This window comes from Ranitomeya variabilis, chromosome 3 (assembly GCF_051348905.1).
Source record: "Ranitomeya variabilis isolate aRanVar5 chromosome 3, aRanVar5.hap1, whole genome shotgun sequence".
NCBI classification, from domain to species: domain Eukaryota; kingdom Metazoa; phylum Chordata; class Amphibia; order Anura; family Dendrobatidae; genus Ranitomeya; species Ranitomeya variabilis.
Window position 1 is genome coordinate 769,582,455 of NC_135234.1, and position 21,541 is coordinate 769,603,995.

The window sequence follows — 21,541 nt, forward strand, 5'->3', positions numbered from 1 at the left end:
TGTTCGTTATGATATGGAGCGGCCTCTCTCCTCGCCTCCCCCGCAGAGTGCCGCACTATTGCGGGGGGTTGGTAGTTTAACGGCGGCTTCCGCTGGCCTTGAGTATAGTTCCGACAGTCTCTGGCAAGGAGCCCCTGTCCTCCACATTCCCAGCATTGGATGCCTCCTCTTCGCCGGGGGGGTACTTCGAGCCTGTCCTCGTGCCTCCGATGCCTGACGGGAGGGGGCTTGCTCCCACTGATCCCTTATCGGTCGGGCTGAAAAATGGTTGCATCAGTACGGTGGGTCAGACTGTTGTAGTTCCCCCACTCTTCGCTCCATCTGGGTCAGTTTCTCTTGCACGTTGACAAGGGACTGCTGCAAGTCTTGCACCACCTGGACCAGCACCTCCTGATGGTTTGGATCCCCTCTGGTATTGGCGCCCTGGACACGCATCTCCCCAGACGCATAGCTCTCTTCTTTACTTCGGGCCACTGTTTCCGCCAGGATTTGACGAAACGTAAGAGCCGGATCTGCCCGGACCCGTTCTGACAGTGCTCGCCTCAAGGATGTGCTGTGCAGTCCCAGAATGAATTGCTCCCAGAGTATCCGGTCTTTAGAGCCCATGCCGCCAAATCCATCCGCCTCCTTTCTCTGCACCTCTGCTAACACTTCTTGCAGTGCTGTTGCATACTGAGAAATTCCTTCTTCTTCCCGCTGCAGGCTAGAGAAAAATTTGGCACGAAGGTGTCCGGCGCTAGCAGTCTCGCCGTGGATCTATTCCAGGAACTTCACTAGCTCCTTCAGGGTACTGCGGGTGAGTTCTGGTTGTAGGCAGATGTGTCTATGGGCTTCTCCCTCTAGGGCAGTTAACGCAATGTCCACTTCAAGGTCTGGGCTGATGTTATAAATCTTCAGGGTGCTTTGCAACCGGGACACCCAGTCGGACAGTGGCATATTCTTGCTGTCAAACTTTGGTAGCACACTAAATATGGTGCCTATAGGGAGTGTCCTTGCAGGGGTTCCACCAATGCCCACAGCATCTCCATTAACATTAGCATTCCCGCCATTGCTGTCTGCTGCCTCCATCTTGGTGACAGTACCCTGCTCGCAGCGCCACTTGAAGCGATGACCACCACAGTGAGGGAAGACTACTGTACACAAGAAGAGGTGCAAACAACAAAGGGTAGATTTATTGGGAGGCAAGGAATGAAGTGGGTGAGGAAGATGCAAACAGGGGTATGCAATGGCAAGAGACACTTTACAAGAGTTATAAACTTTATCTTGTCCGTAAAATAGCACGGTGCTCCAACTATTACAGACTCAAAATATGTCTCACAAGCAAATTTAAACAATAAACAAATAATGATGCTACTCCACATATAACCTCCCTGGCCTTTACTAAGCAGGCCACACGGCTCCCGTGTACTGACTACTGAAGCCTACACTAGGCCCTAACAGGTGCACCAAACAAGAACAGACTCACGGTGATGTTGCGGACTCAGGTCCAGTCCCAGGGGGGCCCCCAGCAGTCTAATATGGTGGTGCGCACGGCTTTCTGTCAGCTCTGTGAAGCGTGATCTTCTCCTTGCTTCTGGATCCTAGGGATGCTCCTGGAAACTGTAAATCCCTTTCTCAGTATCTTCGTGGCTTCACAAACTAGCACAGAACAACCACCTTTGCTGTACCCGGAAAAGTCTTGCAAATTTCACAAGTACACTCCGTCCCAGGCTGTGGGACCTTTCTTGTAGTAAACAGCACACAGTTCTCTCCGAAGCAGCTTCAGCTCACACACACAGTTCTGGCTCAACTCCTCCCCTAATTCTAGAGCAGCTCATCTTCACAGTCTATAGCAGGGGGAAGCAGAACAATCTATCACACCAGACAAGGTGGTGCTGTCTCTTAAAGTGGCAACGTGTTACTGTCCATAACAGCACCACCCTCTTACATACACGAAATCGTAATTGCTTCTCTGCATGGAATTTTTCAGTGAAATGTTTCAAAACTGGCAATTCCATCCTTTTGTTCCTTATGGTATGTCGGTATTGATTAATTCTAGTTTTAAAATCACATGTAGTCTCACCAACATACCACAAGGAACAAGGGCACTGTAATAAATATACAACATAGTCAGAGTCACTCGTCAAGAAATGTCTAATACTAAATTCCTCATTTGTAATAGGGTGTGAAAACTTGGAACCCTTAATCATCAGACGACAATTGACACATGACAAACAGGGGAAACACGCCTTTCTGCACTCCCAGTCAATGTAGTCTGATAAGACCTCTTAAAAGATCCAATGTCCGATTTCACCAGACTTGAACCAATAGTACGGTTTCTTTTATAGGAAAAAATAGGAGGTTTTCTAAATTGTTCAATATGAGGCAAACATCTATTCAATATATCCCAATGTATGTGGGTCACTTTTGCAATCATTTGACTCTCCTCACAATATGTTGTGACAAAGGGAATACGACTAGGTTTTTTAATAGTATTCTTTTTTTTAAATAAATCTTCTCTAGTCATTTCATCCACTCTATGCTTTTGACGTTTTCATAAATTTTTAGGGTAGCCCCTATCAGAAAATGTTTTAACAATGTTTGTCATTGATCTATCCTGTGAATTTTCATCACTTTCAATAGGTTTAACTCTCATTCGCTGGCTAAGAGGAATTGCTTCTATCATCTTTTTAGGATGTTGACTATTAAATGATAGTAAATTGTACCTATCAGTTGTTTTAGTATATAGCTGTGTGGCAAAACCATTACTGTAAATATCACTTATAGTGCTCCCTATTGGTTTTACCACGCACTGGCAGCGTGGGTAGAACCCTGTTTCTTTGAAAGTGACCAAGAACCAAAACCGTTTGGCATTGCCGAAGAATAGTTACACCTTGCAGCATTCCCAAGACCTACGTTGGGGGTTTGGAACGGGTCCCCCATATCACCATAGTTGGTGAGAAGGACACCCTGGTAAAGGATCTCACCACCTGCTACATAGATCTGTTTAAAGTGCTACGTTTTGCACTTAAATTATGTTTTGCACCTCTAACACGTTTGCAATTTTGTTATTTATATTTATGCAACGTCCAAGAAAAGAACCTCCCATAAAGGGAAGAAAAGTTTATGTTACCTGTTACAGTTGAAATGAATTTCAAAAATGTTTGTATGTCTTCACCTTTTTATTGTTTATGTTTTCCCAGTCCGAGAGTACTGGATTTAATGGGGGAGAATGTGGCATCCCAGGAATCCGTTTGCCACAGTGGTATTACCTGCCTCCCTGGAAGGGTGATGCCATGCCTGGATGCGAGAAGGAATCCCCTTAGCAGGTAACACTAGCATACAACACTTTCCTGACTCCAGGCCAGAAAGGGGAGCTCTAAACCCGGTTTCAGGGTAGCTTCCCTATAAGTTCTGGTCTAGAGAAGGAGTTAGAGGTTAGTCTGTGTGTGACAGTGAAGGGAGAGGAAGCACGTGAGGAGAGAGAAACTGGGAGTGGAGCTGCGATTGAGCTCACCCCCAGGATTAAGGGCCAAAGAAACTGGACACCAGAGTCCGAGGTTGGGTGGGAATTGTATGCCCCACAGCTGAAACCGGAGGGCAGGAGATTGCAGGTCTCCTGGCCACAACTAACACTGGAAGGCACAGCAGCAAAATAGAGCTTGGAGTCACCACGAGGTAGTGACACCTGAAAAAGGCTCAAGCTGCCTGCCATGCGGGTACTGTTCCACCTGATGGACAGATTGAGAGAGGGTCTTGAGGAAAGCTAAGGCGTCAAGAACCCAGAATTCAGTGCAGAAGGAAAGCTTCCAACCCCATCTGGCTAAGGGGATTCCGAACCACTTCCAGGCTGCCCGGATTTCAAAGGTCACCTGTAAACTGTGCCCCGGACTGCACTGGCAATTAAAAGGTAAAGAGACTGCAAATCCTGTGTCCTCCAATAATTTTCTGCTCCCCAACATCTACAACCTCTCATATACTGTCCTGGTGGCCCTGGAGCCTCCGTTCCACCTGTGGGGAGCAAAACCATCTAAGCTGCATCACCATCGGCCCCGGTGGACCCCTTTAAGCCGCAATGGCTATCCTTGGCTGAGTACCACAGGTGGCGTCACGAACATTTCTACATTAGACTCTAGTTCCCACTACACTTTATCCCCTTTAATTGGATGCCCAGGGCCACAGACCAGGTCACTGCCACCGTGACTTCCCCTTTAAGAACTGTGCCGACCTGGTACCGAGTATCCCGCAGTCCTAGCGGGTGCTCCACTAACATCCCCCTTTATATCGTTTGAACCCGATTACCGCCCCTTCTGTATATTGTACAGATATACACAGCCCCTAATATACTTTTAGAGCCCTACACAGCCTCCCCCTTATGCGACATGAGTCCCAAACAGCCTCCCTATATACTTCATAAGCCCCACACAGCCTCCCTATATACAGCATGAGCCTCACACAACCTCCCTATATACCTCTGAGCCCCACACAGCCTCCCCCCTATATGCGACATGAGTCCCACACAGCCTCCCTATATACAGCATGAGCCTCACACAACCTCCCTATATACCTCATGAGCCCCACACAGCCTCCCCCATATGCGGCACAAGCCCCACACAGCTTCACTATATACAGCATGAGCCCCACACAGCCTCCCTATATACAGCATGAGCCCCACACAGCCTCCCTATATACAGCATGAGCCCCACACAGCCTCCCTATATACCTCATAAGCCCCACACAGCCTCCCCATATACTGCATGAGCCCCACACAGCCTCCCTATATACAGCATGAGCCCCACACAGCCTCCCTATAAACAGCATGAGCCCCACACAGCCTCCCTATATACAGTATGAGCCCACACACAGCCCCCTATATACAGCATGAGCCCCACACAGCCTCCCTATAAACAGCATGAGCCCCACACAGCCTCCCTATATACCTCATAAGCCCCACACAGCCTCCCTATATACAGCATGAGCCCACACAGCCTCCCTATATACATCATAAGCCCCACACAGCCTCCCCATATACTGCATGAGCCCCACACAGCCTCCCTATATACAGCATGAGCCCCACACGGCCTCCCTGTATACAGCATGAGCCCCACACAGCCTCCCTATATTCACTGCATGAACCCACACAGCCTCCCTATATCCTGCATGAGGCCCCCATAGCCTCCCCTTGCCCAACCAGACATCCCATACACATGAAAAAAAAACACCACATACTCACCTCATTCCCGTTCCCCGGCGCTCTGCTTCTCTCCCTGCCTCCGGTGCTCTGACTCTCCGCAGTAAATGATGTAATCGCGTCAGCTGTTTCACACGCTGATTTGTGGTGGAAGTGGCCGGAGGCTCCTCCTCCAACAAAGCAGTCAGCGCCTATGGATACAGCTAGCGGGCGGGCACAGTGCCTGTGGACCTCTGGTTTCCAGCCCCACGGCTGTCTCGGTCACACTTTTCCCAGGTCTGTTCTACGGGATAATGGGGAAGGCGAAAGAAGCCGGAGGCGAAACGTGCGTCAGGGTGAGGGGACTGTTATGACCCCAATGGCGAGGGTCTCAGAGGAACGTGGAAGTCTGCAGAATACAAAAATCCAGCTCATAGGGCAGTGGTAACTGGGTTGACCATATATCTACTCCTAACGCCAACACTAGAAGTAGCCGGGGATCATTCCTACGTTGATTCTAGATGACACGCTCCAGCCGGAGAATCTAGCTACCCCTAGTAGAGGAAAACAAAGACCTTTCTTGCCTCCAGAGAAGGGAACCCCAAAGCTGGATAGAAGCCCCCCACAAATAATAACGGTGAGGTAAGAGGAAATGACAAACACAGAAATGAACCAGGTTTAGCACAGAGAGGCCCGCTTACTGATAGCAGAATAAAGAAAGGTAACTTATATGGTCAACAAAAACCCTATCAAAATCCACACTGGAAATTCAAGAACCCCCGAACCGTCTAACGGTCCGGGGGGAGAACACCAGCCCCCTAGAGCTTCCAGCAAAGGTCAGGATATAGATTTGGAACAAGCTGGACAAAAATACAAAACCAAAACAAATAGCAAAAAGCAAAAAAGCAGACTTAGCTGATATAACTGGAACCAGGATCAGTAGACAAGAGCACAGCAGACTAGCTCTGATAACTACGTTGCCAGGCATTGAACTGAAGGTCCAGGGAGCTTAAATAGCAACACCCCTAACTAACGACCCAGGTGCGGATAAAAGGAATGACAGAAAAACCAGAGTCAAAAAACTAGTAACCACTAGAGGGAGCAAAAAGCAAATTCACAACAGTACCCCCCCCTTAGTGAGGGGTCACCGAACCCTCACCACGACCACCAGGGCGATCAGGATGAGCGGCATGAAAGGCACGAACTAAATCGGCCGCATGAACATCAGAGGCGACCACCCAGGAATTATCCTCCTGACCATAGCCCTTCCACTTGACCAGGTACTGAAGCCTCCGCCTGGAGAGGCGAGAATCCAAGATCTTCTCCACCACGTACTCCAACTCGCCCTCAACCAACACCGGAGCAGGAGGCTCAGCAGAAGGAACTACAGGCACAATGTACCGCCGCAACAAGGACCTATGAAATACATTGTGAATAGCAAACGACACAGGAAGATCCAGACGAAAAGATACAGGATTAAGGATTTCCAATATCTTATAAGGCCCAATAAAACGAGGTTTAAATTTGGGAGAGGAGACCTTCATAGGAACAAAGCGGGAAGAAAGCCATACCAAATCCCCAACCCGTAGTCGGGGACCCACACCGCGGCGGCGGTTGGCAAAGCGCTGAGCCCTCTCCTGTGACAACTTCAAGTTGTCCACCACATGATTCCAGATCCGCTGCAAGCTATCCACCACAGAATCCACCCCAGGACAGTCAGAAGGCTCCACCTGACCCGAAGAAAAGCGAGGATGGAAACCAGAGTTGCAGAAAAAAGGCGAAACCAAGGTGGCGGAACTAGCCCGATTATTAAGGGCAAACTCAGCCAACGGCAAGAATGTCACCCAATCGTCCTGATCAGCAGAGACAAAACACCTCAAATAAGCCTCCAAAGTCTGATTGGTTCGCTCCGTCTGTCCATTAGTCTGAGGATGGAAAGCAGACGAAAACGACAAATCCTACATCCTACTACAAAAGGATCGCCAGAACCTGGAAACGAACTGGGATCCTCTGTCTGACACAATATTCTCAGGGATACCGTGCAAACGAACCACGTTCTGGAAAAACACAGGAACCAGATCGGAAGAGGAAGGCAGCTTAGGCAAAGGAACCAAATGGACCATCTTGGAGAAGCGATCACATATCACCCAGATAACGGACATGCCCCGAGATAGCGGAAGATCAGAAATGAAATCCATGGAGATATGTGTCCAAGGTCTCTTCGGGACAGGCAAGGGCAAGAGCAAACCGCTGGCACGAGAACAGCAAGGCTTAGCTCGAGCACAAGTCCCACAGGACTGCACAAATGACCGCACATCCCTTGACAAGGAAGGCCACCAAAAGGACCTGGCCACCAGATCTCTGGTGCCAAAAATTCCCGGGTGACCTGCCAACACCGAGGAATGAACCTCGGAAATGACTCTGCTGGTCCACTTATCCGGGACAAACAGTCTGTCAGGTGGACAAGACTCAGGCCTATCAGCCTGAAATCTCTGCAACACACGTCGCAGATCCGGAGAAATAGCTGACAAGATAACTCCATCTTTAAGAATACCAACAGGATCAGCGACTCCAGGAGCATCAGGCACAAAGCTCCTAGAAAGAGCATCGGCCTTCACATTCTTTGAACCTGGTAAATACGAGACAACAAAATCAAAGCGGGAGAAAAACAATGACCAGCGGGCCTGTCTCGGATTAAGGCGTTTAGCAGACTCGAGATACATCAGATTTTTGTGATCAGTCAAGACCACCACACGATGCTTAGCACCCTCGAGCCAATGACGCCACTCCTCAAATGCCCATTTCATGGCCAACAACTCCCGATTGCCCACATCATAATTTCGCTCGGCAGGCGAAAACTTCCTAGAGAAAAAGGCACAAGGTTTCATAACAGAGCAACCAGGGCCTCTCTGCGACAAAACGGCCCCTGCTCCAATCTCTGAAGCATCCACCTCAACCTGAAAGGGAAGTGAGACATCGGGCTGGCACAAAACAGGCGCCGAAGTAAACCGGCGTTTCAACTCCTGGAAAGCCTCCACGGCAGCAGGAGCCCAGTTAGCTACATCGGAGCCCTTCTTGGTCATATCCGTCAAAGGTTTCACAATGCTAGAAAAATTAGCGATAAAACGACGGTAGAAGTTAGCGAAACCCAAGAACTTCTGAAGACTCTTAACTGACGAGGGCTGAGTCCAATCAAGAATAGCTCGGACCTTGACTGGGTCCATCTCCACAGCAGAAGGGGAAAAAATGAACCCCAAAAAGGGAACCTTCTGTACACCAAAGAGACACTTTGAGCCCTTGACAAACAAAGAATTTTCACGCAAAATTTTAAAGACCAACCTGACCTGCTCCACATGCGAATCCCAATTATCAGAAAAAACCAAAATATCATCCAGATAAACAATCAAAAATTTATCCAGATACTTCCGGAAAATGTCATGCATAAAGGACTGAAAAACTGAAGGCGCATTGGAGAGCCCAAAAGGCATCACCAAGTACTCAAAATGACCTTCGGGCGTATTGAATGCGGTTTTCCATTCATCACCTTGCTTAATGCGCACAAGGTTGTACGCACCACGAAGGTCTATCTTGGTGAACCACTTGGCACCTTTAATCCGGGCAAACAAGTCAGACAACAGCGGTAAAGGATACTGAAATTTGACAGTGATCTTATTTAAAAGCCGATAATCAATACAAGGTCTCAAAGATCCGTCCTTTTTTGCCACAAAAAAGAATCCCGCACCAAGAGGGGAAGAAGACGGACGAATATGTCCTTTCTCCAGAGACTCCTTGATATATGAACGCATAGCGGTATGTTCAGGTACCGACAGATTAAACAGTCTTCCCTTAGGAAATTCACTGCCTGGGATCAAATCTATAGCACAGTCACAGTCCCTATGAGGAGGCAGTGCACTGGACTCAGACTCACTGAAGACATCCTGATAATCAGACAAATACTCCGGAACTTCCGAAGGCGTAGAAGAAGCAATAGACACAGGCAGGGAATCCTCATGAATACCACGACAGCCCCAACTTGAGACTGACATAGCCTTCCAGTCCAGGACTGGATTATGGGTCTGTAACCATGGCAGCCCTAAAACAACCAAATCATGCATTTTATGTAAAACCAGGAAACGTATCACCTCGCGGTGTTCAGGAGTCATGCACATGGTAACCTGTGTCCAATACTGCGGTTTATTTGCTGCCAATGGCGTAGCATCAATACCCCTAAGAGGAATAGGATTTTCTAATGGTTCAAGAGTAAAACCACAGTGCTTAGCAAATGACAGATCCATAAGACTCAGGGCAGCACCTGAATCTACAAACGCCATGACAGGATAAGACGACAGTGAGCAAATCAAAGTTACAGACAGAATAAATTTAGGTTGCAAATTACCAACGGTGACAGGACTAACAACCTTAGCTATACGTTTAGAGCATGCTGAGATAACATGTGTAGAATCACCACAGTAGTAGCACAAGCCATTCCGGCGTCTATGAATTTTCCGCTCATTTCTAGTCAGGATTCTATCACATTGCATTAAATTAGGTGTCTGTTCAGACAACACCATGAGGGAATTTGCGGTTTTGCGCTCCCGCAACCGCCGGTCAATTTGAATAGCCAGTGCCATAGTATCATTCAGACCTGTGGGAATGGGAAAACCCACCATAACATTCTTAATGGCTTCAGAAAGGCCATTTCTAAAATTAGCGGCCAGTGCACACTCGTTCCAATGTGTCAGCACGGACCATTTCCGAAATTTTTGGCAATACACTTCAGCCTCGTCCTGCCCCTGAGACATAGCCAGCAAGGCCTTTTCTGCCTGAATCTCAAGATTGGGTTCCTCATAAAGTAAACCGAGCGCCAGAAAAAACGCATCAATATCAGCCAATGCCGGATCTCCTGGCGCCAGCGAAAAAGCCCAATCCTGAGGGTCGCCCCGTAAGAACGAAATAACAATTTTTACTTGCTGAGCAGAGTCTCCAGATGAACAGGGTCTCAGGGACAAAAACAATTTACAATTATTCATGAAATTCCTAAACTTAAACCTGTCTCCGGAAAACAGTTCAGGAATCGGTATCTTAGGTTCTGACCTAGGATTTCTGATAACATAATCTTGTATGCCCTGCACACGAGTAGCCAGCTGGTCCACACTTGTAATCAAGGTCTGGACATTCATGTCTGCAGCAAGCATAGCCACTCTGAGGTAAAGGGGAAGAAGAAAAAAAAAAAAAAAAAACTCAGAATCTTCTTTCTTATAATCCCTCTTCTGCAATGCATTAAACATTTAATACTGGCCTGGCAAACTGTTATGACCCCAATGGCGAGGGTCTCAGAGGAACGTGGAAGTCTGCAGAATACAAAAATCCAGCTCATAGGGCAGTGGTAACTGGGTTGACCATATATCTACTCCTAACGCCAACACTAGAAGTAGCCGGGGATCATTCCTACGTTGATTCTAGATGACACGCTCCAGCCGGAGAATCTAGCTACCCCTAGTAGAGGAAAACAAAGACCTTTCTTGCCTCCAGAGAAGGGAACCCCAAAGCTGGATAGAAGCCCCCCACAAATAATAACGGTGAGGTAAGAGGAAATGACAAACACAGAAATGAACCAGGTTTAGCACAGAGAGGCCCGCTTACTGATAGCAGAATAAAGAAAGGTAACTTATATGGTCAACAAAAACCCTATCAAAATCCACACTGGAAATTCAAGAACCCCCGAACCGTCTAACGGTCCGGGGGGAGAACACCAGCCCCCTAGAGCTTCCAGCAAAGGTCAGGATATAGATTTGGAACAAGCTGGACAAAAATACAAAACCAAAACAAATAGCAAAAAGCAAAAAAGCAGACTTAGCTGATATAACTGGAACCAGGATCAGTAGACAAGAGCACAGCAGACTAGCTCTGATAACTACGTTGCCAGGCATTGAACTGAAGGTCCAGGGAGCTTAAATAGCAACACCCCTAACTAACGACCCAGGTGCGGATAAAAGGAATGACAGAAAAACCAGAGTCAAAAAACTAGTAACCACTAGAGGGAGCAAAAAGCAAATTCACAACAGGGGACACCGTGGGCATCAGGTAATATACTGGCTCACTGCATTATACTACCGTATATTTGTTTTCACACTTGTACTACGGAGGAGATTGTGTCTGGCCACAGGTCTACTGACTAGGAGTTTGCCAGACATAGTGAATAGGGGCCACTGTGCCATATTATATTGCTGAGTTATTGCAGTGTTGTCATTTTAGATTTAATTGATATATGTTCATAAACGTCTTCTTAATGCAGTTGAGTTATACTCTGATACCTACTATTGGGTTACTAGGAATTTAATTATCTTATTGAGTATAGAGACATATATATCCGTGTGCTTAGGTGTCCCCTACGGTATTCTTTGCTTTTTTATTATGTTTATTTTAATACATATTAATAAACATTGGTTTTAAATATTTATTTGATGTTGAATTCATTTTCTGACCAAATGACAAGTCGAGTTGCTTTACATTCCTCTTAAAGAGGACAGAGCACAGTGTGACTTAACTAAAAGATGAGAAATGCTCTGAACAAAGGAAAGATATCAGAGTGAGTAAAGAAAATAACAAAATAACAAGCAAAGAATAAAGCAAGTGCAGCGACCCAGGGTCCTGGTTGTTGCAGTAATATCATTTTCCTCTAGGGGAGAGTGATATTAAGTTTGGAGGCAAAGAAGGACAACTGAATCCAGGTATCACAAACATGCAACACATTTCACACTCCAGGCCACCTGGGGGAGCCCTGCTCCTATTTATTAGGGCACTCCCCACACTTAGGTAAAACTGGTGACCTGGGGGGATAGCTAGGGAGTTGCGGGCTGAGCTTCGCTCAGTTAGTTGGTCCCTGGCAGGGGTGGGATCCTGTCAGAGATCGAGACAGAAGGACATGGAGCTGTGCATGCCCTGAGAGCTGCAGCTTCCAGAAAGGGACACTGAAGGAGAACTGTATTGCAGAGAAGGTGAAAGAAGTTGTAGCAAAGGAGAGGATACCAGGAGGGGAACATCCCTACACAGGCTGCCTCCTTCTGAGGTGCAGGATCCCGGTAGCCGGAACACCGAGGGAGCAACGATCCTTAATGCCTTGCTCCAGAGACCGGCATGACAGCTAATTTCACGTTACCTGCCCGCCCTATACCCAGGAGGCAAGGTGGCACCCACTTAGAGGCTGGGGCATGATAGAGTCCCTGTAAAACGCCTCAAGCCAACGGTCATACGGGTTTGTCCTATCCTATCCGGGGGACAGAGAGAGAGAGACATAACATCTACAACATCTGTGAGGACCTTATGAGAAGCTTAGCAGTAAGGGACTACAACACTGCAGGTGCTAGAGGAAGGCTACTGATTTCCACCTGGACAAGGGGACTCTGGACTTGCCTCCAAACCAGCCGGACTCTGCCTACCCTGTGATCCGGTGCTCTGGACTGTGGATGCTGAAGTCTTCAGTAAAGGTAAAGAGACTGCAACCATGTGTCCTCGTTCTTCACTGCGCCATTCATCATCCACCATCTACACACTGGGAAGGCCTGGGACATATTTCACCTCTGGGAAGGTATACCATCTAGCTGCCATAACATCACCCCAGTGGACCCCTTAGAGCAGCATCGGTCACCCTGACCGAACACCACAGGTGGCATCACAAACATTCCCTTTAAAGACCTTTCCCTTTAACACGGACGTCCCAGGACCACGGACCGGGTCAGCCACCGTGACATCCCCCTGTAAACTGAAGGACCCGGTACCGAATACCCTGCTGCCCTGACGGGACGATCCACAAGCACTGTTAACAAATATACTGCCTACTTTCTAAAGATGAAAAGAAGAAAGGTGCAAAGGATAGCAAAGAAACAGCAAGGCAAAAATCCTTAGCTGAAAGCTCGCAGACTGGCTCCAAACATCAATACAATCTCAGAACATCTAAATGAATCTATCACCAGCAGGAAACGCCAGCAGGGGGACAGAATATAAAACTGCACCCAAAAGGTGATAGATGGACTAATGAAAACAAATGTGTTAAGCTAGACAGACTGCAGCCAGAAAACAGAACCCAAACATCCAGGGACAAGGTGTGTCTCCTGTGGATTGGCAGAAAGGAATGCTGACCACAGAACACAAACTCAACGGATCAAATCCAGGAGCATGACAGTTTCAACAATATGGTGGAAGAGTACGTGTCCACAAGCAGGGCAGGCGTCATCACCCGGTCAAGTGCCAGGGCCCTACAGAGACGGGGGGGGGGGGGGGCTCATTTTGACAAGTGTGACCAACTTTTTACTATAGTAAAAAGATATAATGTTAAAAATAATTTTAAAAAAAATTGAAAAATGTGCTATTCTCACCTTCCGGCGGCCACCGCAGCCTTCTTGATTCTCGTGATGCTCCCGGCAGCTCCCGTTCCCAGTAATGCCTTGCGAAATGACCCCAGATGACATCATCACAGGTAATTGTCGCAAAGCATTACTGGGAACAGGAGCTGGCAGGAGCATCGTTAAAGCCTGGGCTGGATCCTGGGGCTGCCAGAAGGTGAGTATATAAATGTTTTTTTATTTTAATTCCTTTTTTAACAGGGATATGGTGCCCACACTGCTATATACTACGTGGCTGTGTTATATTACTACATGGCTATGCTATATACTATGTGGGCTGTGTTATATACTACGTGACTGCTATATACTATGTGGGCTGTGCAATATACTACGTGGCTGTGCCATATACTATGTGGGCTGTATTATCCGTTACCTGGCTGTGTTATATGCTACGTGGCTGTGTTATATACTATGTGGGCTGTGTTATATGCTACATGGCTGTGCTATATACTACGTGGCTGTGCTATATACTACGTGGCTGTGCTATATGCTACATGGGCTGTGCTATATACTATGTGGGCTGTGCTATATACTACTTGGCTGTGCTATATACTACATGGCTGTGCTATATACTACATGGGCTGTGCTATATACTATGTGGGCTGTGTTATATGCTACGTGGGTGTGCTATATGCTATGTGGCTGTGTTATATACTACGTGGGCTGTGTTATATGTTAGGTGGGTATATGCTACGTGGTCTGTGTTACATATTACGTGGGCTGTGTTATATGCTACGTGGCTGTGTTATATGGTACATGGCTGTGCTATATACTACGTGGACTGTGCTATATACTACATGGGCTGTGCTATATACTATGTGGGCAGTGTTATATGCTACGTTGCTGTGTTATATGCTATGTGGCTGTGTTATATGCTACGTGGGCTGTGTTATATGCAATGTGGTTGTGCTATACACTACGTGGACTGTGCTATATACTATGTGAGCTGTGTTATATGCTACATGGCTGTGTTATATGCTACGTGGACTGTGCTACATACTACGTGGGCTGTGTTATATGCTACGTGGCTGTGCAATATACAATGTGGCTGTTCTATGTACTACGTGGCTGTGCTATATACTACCCATTTTGCACTTTTACAAATGTTCTACATTAATACTTTTTGATGTTTACTTTAAAAAGTTTTCCATTAACAAATTGTTGTACTCAATGTATGCAGTTTTTTCTTTGCAGCAAGTTCAGCTAACAATAAAATGCCTACTGGTAACTGAGGAAGAGGGAGTAGGTCACAAAAATTGGCATACAAGGGGTTGACTTATATAAAGTCCCTCTGCTGTATGGTATTGTAGAATTTACAATAGCTATCACTCATGTAAGAAGTGAAATCTGGCATTGTACTATACCTGTATTTCTCTGCTGTATCTGTGCATCATGAATCATGGTATGTGTTAAGGGGGGGGCCCACTTAGACTCTTTCGCCCAGGGCCCTCAAAAACCTGGAGACGGCCCTGTCCACAAGTCTCCACGCACTAACAGATGGGTCTGCCCCATTTAACTTCTGGGTCTCCAAAAGTAGATGCATGACCTGAGCTTGCCCCTTACACTTTGGAGGTGCTGGCCTGCCCTGCGGAAAGTGTAATGTCAGAATGTGTGTTTGGCATGGCAGGAGATGTGATTACATACAGATGCATGTGCCTGTCCACAGCCAAAGTAGGGAAGCTCACATTCATTACAATGAACCAAGTGTGAATCCCACAGGACTTGTCCGTTCCTTTAGCTGAATAGAGAAGTACACCAGTCATTCCCAGCCATTGTTAGACGACACCGCAGTTTGTTGGTACTATTTTCCATTCCCAATGTTTTGGGCCTTCCCAAATTAAAGTAAAACACAAAAAAAATTAAAACAAACAAGGATATTTTGCAAAGTACACCCACACAGGAGGTTTTCGGAGTACCCCAACAAGGCAGTTTTGCAAAGTACCCCCACAAAACCTTTTTTGCAAAGTACACTCACACAATCTTTTTTCAGAGTACTCCCACAGAGATGCATGCAGAGTACACACACAGACTTTTTGGCACAGTACTCTCACAGACAAAAAAGTGCAGAGTACAACAATTTGTTTTTATGCACACTACTCCCACAGACACAGGTGCAGAGTATAAAAAATTGGTTTTAGACACACTGCTCCCACAGAAAAAGGTGCAGAATGGAAAAAATAGTTGTAGGCACACTTCTCCCACAGACATGGATGCACAGTACCCACAGAGAGGATTTTTGGAAAACAGGGCACACACACAACCAAATACTGTCCTTCACTCCAGACGCTTCCTGACGCTACATAGGCAGAGCAAAATAGCGGTGGGACCCGTGATTCATGATTTATACAGGCCAGGTCACGTGGTGCGCCAGCCAATCACAGCCATGTCGATACTTTACATGGCTGTAATGGCTTGTTGATTGGTTGCACTGCAGCCTTTCAACAAACTTTATTCGGCATCCGAATCCCAACAGTAAACCGATCTTCCGGTAAAAAGTCAGTGTTCGGGGTCTGGTACCGGACACAAGGTGTCTTGTACAAGCCCCAAACTTTACAGTTGTGGTTTGCTCATCCCTATTGGTGACCCTTCTTTTCTCCTCTACCAGATTTGGCAAGTAGTTTTCCAGGTGTTGGAGGGTCCTAACTTTCATGTGCTATTTTTTTCAGGCATCCGGTCACTGGAGATTGTCTTTGGTCTCTGTTTATTGAGAAGACTGGTTGCTTTGCTAGTGGAATTTATGTTGGTGCCTGGGCATGTTTTGTGGAGGAGTTGTCCTCTCTGCTCATTACTAGGTTTAAATTGACGCAAAACCAATTTAATAAAAGTATTTTTGGTCTTAATTCTCCTCGCTCTTAAAAATGTATATTTCTTGACTCTTGAATAGATGTAATTATTTATTTTTCTAATTTTTGTAATCTAATGGACTGATGCAACGTGCTCAGTGATGACCTTCAAATCCCAGGAAAATGCTAATTATCGTGATCTTGTCCTGTTTATTTAGACGTCTATGAATATGAATCTAGTCATCTGGAATAACAGCCTTGCCCTCCAGGACACCTGGCGATGATATATAGGAGCCGCGTTCAGGGAGGTATTGGAGGATCTGCCAAATACTTTGACATTCAGTATTAATGATATCCCCTGGTATGGACAAGACTGAGCAGATACACAACTGAACATCTGAAAAGGGAAAACCAAGAAAACTTTCTGTGTGTGGTAAGTGATTAGCAATCAGAAAGATCTCAGCAGCTACAACAGACATTAGACGTATCTTATAGTTACCAAAAGGGCCGGTGAATGGTGCCAAAAATGGCTCAAAATATTTATTTCTAGGTCTCTTTGGTGCATTTGTCTTTCTTACACCCCTAGAAGCAATAATAAAGCAATTTATATGCCTATATGTTCCCTCTCTGCTGTGCAAAGTCTCACAGTATCAATTACATATATCCTCCTCCTTATTCTCCTTTCAAAAACTCAAGATGGAAAAACTGAATTCATTAACTTTCTACCATCTCCTCAGGCCAGAAACTGTAACGGCTCTATAGTTTCTGCAGTGTCCTACGTTGCATGCTTTGGGGTAACTTGTCCTACAAATGAAGCGCCACCTCCTTTCACCTCCATGTTAAAGATATTTCTAGAGATAGCTTTTTTTCTCAGACTTGAGTCAAGAAAAATTTTACCAAATTCCCTTATCATCTTCCACCTAGACTATTGGAACATTCTTCTCTGTGACCTCCCATCTTCTGCATGTCCACTGTTTACCTTACCTTTCCCTCTTTTCCCCCTCCTCCGTCTCCCTATTGCCCAATGACTTATTACAGTAAATGGCTGTGCCATCTGTACAAGTCTGACTTAATCTCCTACTGCCTACACACACGCAATCAATGGTTCTCATAAGGCCTTCTTCTCTGTTCTCCACCTTCCTGGTCATAAGAAAACACCTCTGAGATTTCTCCCACACTTTCCTGACACTTTGGAACTTATTACCCTAGCTGGTCACAATCATCTGCAATGAAAGCCCGGGAACCCATCTCATCAAGCAATCCTACGATAACCCTACTGCCCTGTGAGCAGCTTCTACCCTCACGGCCATCTTCCCTTTTTCCTTGTACCATGTGATCCCTTGGGGCAGGATGTTTTACCCTGTCACTCACTTGGTCTTTTATATTTTCATTTCCATACTAAAAATTTGCTATGGAGTCGGAGTGCTTTAAAAAAATATTAACCCCTTAAAGTCGATGTTTACTTAATACTGGAAAGTTATGGCTGCTACAGTTCTGAATGTGGGAATGAGAAGATAAAATAATTATTGTGTACATGCATCTGCAACATACATGTGACCATTATTAAGAGACAGAATAGATTACAAAAACATCCATGAACTATTCCATAAGTCCATTGATTTAGAAACTGTGCAACGCTTCATTTCTCCAGCGATGGGTTTACATGAAAGTGAACACTTCCTCTTAGGTTCCTTTGCAAATTACAGAGGTTATCATAAAATAAAAACAAACCAAAAAGTTAGTATTTTTTAAACAGGATCTTTCACACAACTTTTCATGTAGGAAAGGACACAAGATTTTGTTTGTTTTATTATTTTTTTTATTTCGTCTCTTCATTGCGGAGATATAAACAATCAAAATATTGGCACATAATGAATAAACTTTTTTAAAATTCGTAGTGGATGTTATCAGATAGTTTTCACTGGGGGCCCGTACTTCTTCCCACTATATGAGTTGCCCAATCAGAAGCAGGATGAAGGCAGGACCGAAACGCGCATCGGGGCAGATGTGCATCTTCCTGTGAGCTGCACATAGGTAATTATTATCTTAATAAATGTTTCCACTTGGCTATGTTTATGGTAATCTATGGATGCCTTTTTTCAGTGGCATTCTTCCCCCTATGTGATGCGGTGATTTGTTTCTCACCACCCACCCAGCATTATTATGACAGATATATCTATTAGACGATTTGTGTATACATAGGGTAATGTGATATATTCCGCCTAACCACTTGCCCTGGTTTTTGTGCTTCCTTAATTGCAGCATGAATTCTGTGATACGTAATACATTATATCATACTTTGCCCTCTTCCCCTCACCAGCTGTTAATCATTGTCTTAATAATAAAGTATATTGTTTGCCCTTTAAAATATTTTTCTTTTCCCATTGATCAGTCATGTATTATGATGATAGGTCCACATTAGTCCAAAAAATATGCACATGGTTTATCTCTGTTGACTTAAAATAACATATTGTGATTATTCAAACCTTGCGTTTTTGTCATGAGTTCTCTCCCCAATCACAAGCAAGCAGCAACATCATATAGAGAGAATACACCCCCACCATATCTTAGGCTTCTCAATGTATCAGATGTAAGGATACAGAACACATCTCCTGGTCTCACCTCTGGTATGATTGGACTGTGCTCGGTATAGAGCATAGGTGGCTAACACCTTTCAGATAAAGGTTGATGTTGATGTGGGAGAGGACCAGCACAACTGAGTTTAGCTGTGCCATATTACAAACCCTACTATCAGCTGTCCTGCACTCACAGCACTGTCAGCTCTGCTTTACTGTCCCTTCCCCAACTGTCTGTCCAGAGGTCAGAGCTCAACATCTAAGCTCAGGATGAACAATGTCATAGATCTCGACCAGATAAGCTGATGATACATTACACAATGAAATTCATATTTGTACCCATTGACCAAGAATGGAATATAAATGTACCCTGATACATAACAATACATGTGTGGTAGTCTATTTTATGTCTAGCATTATGTACATGAACCAGAAAGCTCAGGATGCACATTGCTACTGTATACATGCATGACTGTATATGTATTTTTAATATAGTCTCATCAGCTTATCTGGTTGGGATCTACAGCATCGCTCAGACTGGACTTCCTGATTCATGAATTGAATGTGAGAAATATAGTAAAGACGGACAAGCATGCTTTGATAATGTATGTATCAGTGCAAATTTATATTTTTTTCTGTATATTTTATTAATATTTCATTGATTGATATGTATACAGTAGTGAGAATCCTGAGCTTCCTGGTTCATGTACAAACGCATTTTATTCCATTCTTCAGCCAATATTACATTGTGTGTCCACTTCATCATGAAAATTTGGTGAAAGGTTAATTTTAATTTCTCCGCAATTGTTAAGGAAATGGTCAATCTAAAAGTGTAACATAAAGGTTTTGAGCTCCATTCTAAAATCTACAATCGGGTCTAGGTCTCCTAAGTGTCTATTTTTAGAATCGTGTCTTTTTTGGGCCTCCTTGGACACCAGGACCTTGGTTAGACTTCAGGGGCCCTGTGTCAATCCTATTAAAGATGCATGCAATCCCAAAAATAGGTTTTGCTTTTGAGCACATCACCAATAGTTTTGAAGTAACAAAGTAGCACCCTGTTCATGGTGGGACAGGATTTAAGGTTGAAGACATTGAACTCTTATATATGGATCTTTACGGTTCTCACAGGTTTTGCCCAGGCAGGGAAATCATCTGGGCCCTCTGATCAGTAGAATTACTTTGGAATGTTTTGACTTATGAGAAACAGAGTTTTATGGTTTTTTTCTAGTGTGAAAAGTTCAATCGCTCATCGTTTCTCCAGACTCAGCATGAATATAACGAGCATCGATTCTTATATGATCCCGCTAACTCTCCAGGACTCTAGGGCGCACGAGGCGCTGAATACAATACTTATTCTCCTAACATTCTTATTCTTCTGCTTCTTTGTCTACTTCGTTGTCGTTCTTCTGATCGCCTACTTCACCACGCCTCACGTCCAGGAGAACCCTCGATATGTCCTCTTTGCTCACATGCTCATCAATGATACATTGTTTCTAATTACAGGGATCTTCCTCTCCGTGTGCTACGCTTATGTCATATACATTCCGATGATCGTCTGCTACGTTATGATCACTCTTGCCACTGCTACCTTCAAGGTGACTCCTTATAACCTTGCCATCATGGCTTTGGAGCGTTACATAGCCATCTGTTTCCCATTGAGACATGTCGTGTTTTGTACAACTGAAAGATGCTACTTCATCATTGCAGTCATGTGGTTTGTTGGACTGCTTCCTAGCATTGCCAATTTTATATTTTTGGTTGTATCGGTTGAGAGGAGGTTTTTCTTCCAAAATCTCCTATGCAGGCAGGAGTCCCTCATAGTACAACCTCTGCAGGCCAGCATAAGGTCCATCTTCAGCATCGGTAGCCTAATTCTGGTGGCTTTCGTCATTCTTTTCACCTACATAAGAGTCATCATCATAACTCGAAAGACTAATTCCAAGAGTTCTTCGGCTTCAAAGGCCAGTCGAACCCTTATGCTTCATGCCATTCAGCTGCTACTGTGTCTCCTGTCCTTCTCGACCTCGATCACAGAGTCATACAATGGAGAGTATGTCGTTATTTTAATAGTTATCAATTTCCTGATTTTTATGTGTTTGCCTCGACTCCTCAGTCCTCTTATATACGGGATAAGAGATGAAGTGTTCAGCAAATGCATTCGGAGGATGTGGAAGCAATGAGGAAATGTTCCTCACGAGCACCACAATTCAGGTATGACTACAGCTGGCCAGACACATGAGATAGCTGTCGGCTGAACCACAACTATTTCTCCAGACTCAACGAGCTTCATGGGGTTTCAACAAGGTGAAAGTAGAGTGCCGCAATCAGACAGCTCGACCAGCAACTTATCTCAGCTGAAAATAAAAGGAAGGCACGGAAATACTAATGGTCCAATCCTTTTCTCCTCCAAAACCATGTGTCAAGGGACAGCCGGGAGGCCCCCAAACACATGAGATGGTTGGCCGGTCCTGTCGATATCTAATGTGTTCGGGGGCCTTAAAGTTTATCCCTATAGTCCCCCCTCAACAATGTCATACTCATAGGGGTCCAGCAAGCTAAGAACTGAGAAACTTTTGGGTGGGGTTAAGTCATGGCCAAAAGTTTTGAGACTGACACAAGTTTTGTTTTTTT

The 21,541-nt window shown here is 45.2% G+C and overlaps 1 protein-coding gene across 1 annotated transcript; it reads left to right on the top strand.

Annotated features, from left to right (window-relative positions):
• Positions 1–20,511: 20,511 nt before the first annotated feature.
• Positions 20,512–21,090, top strand: LOC143817581 (odorant receptor 131-2-like; the record flags this gene model as incomplete). Its single annotated transcript, XM_077299074.1, has 1 exon — positions 20,512–21,090. A coding segment is annotated over one exon (579 nt), but the record flags the coding sequence as incomplete, so codon positions are not given.
• Between the last annotated feature and the right edge of the window lie 451 nt (positions 21,091–21,541).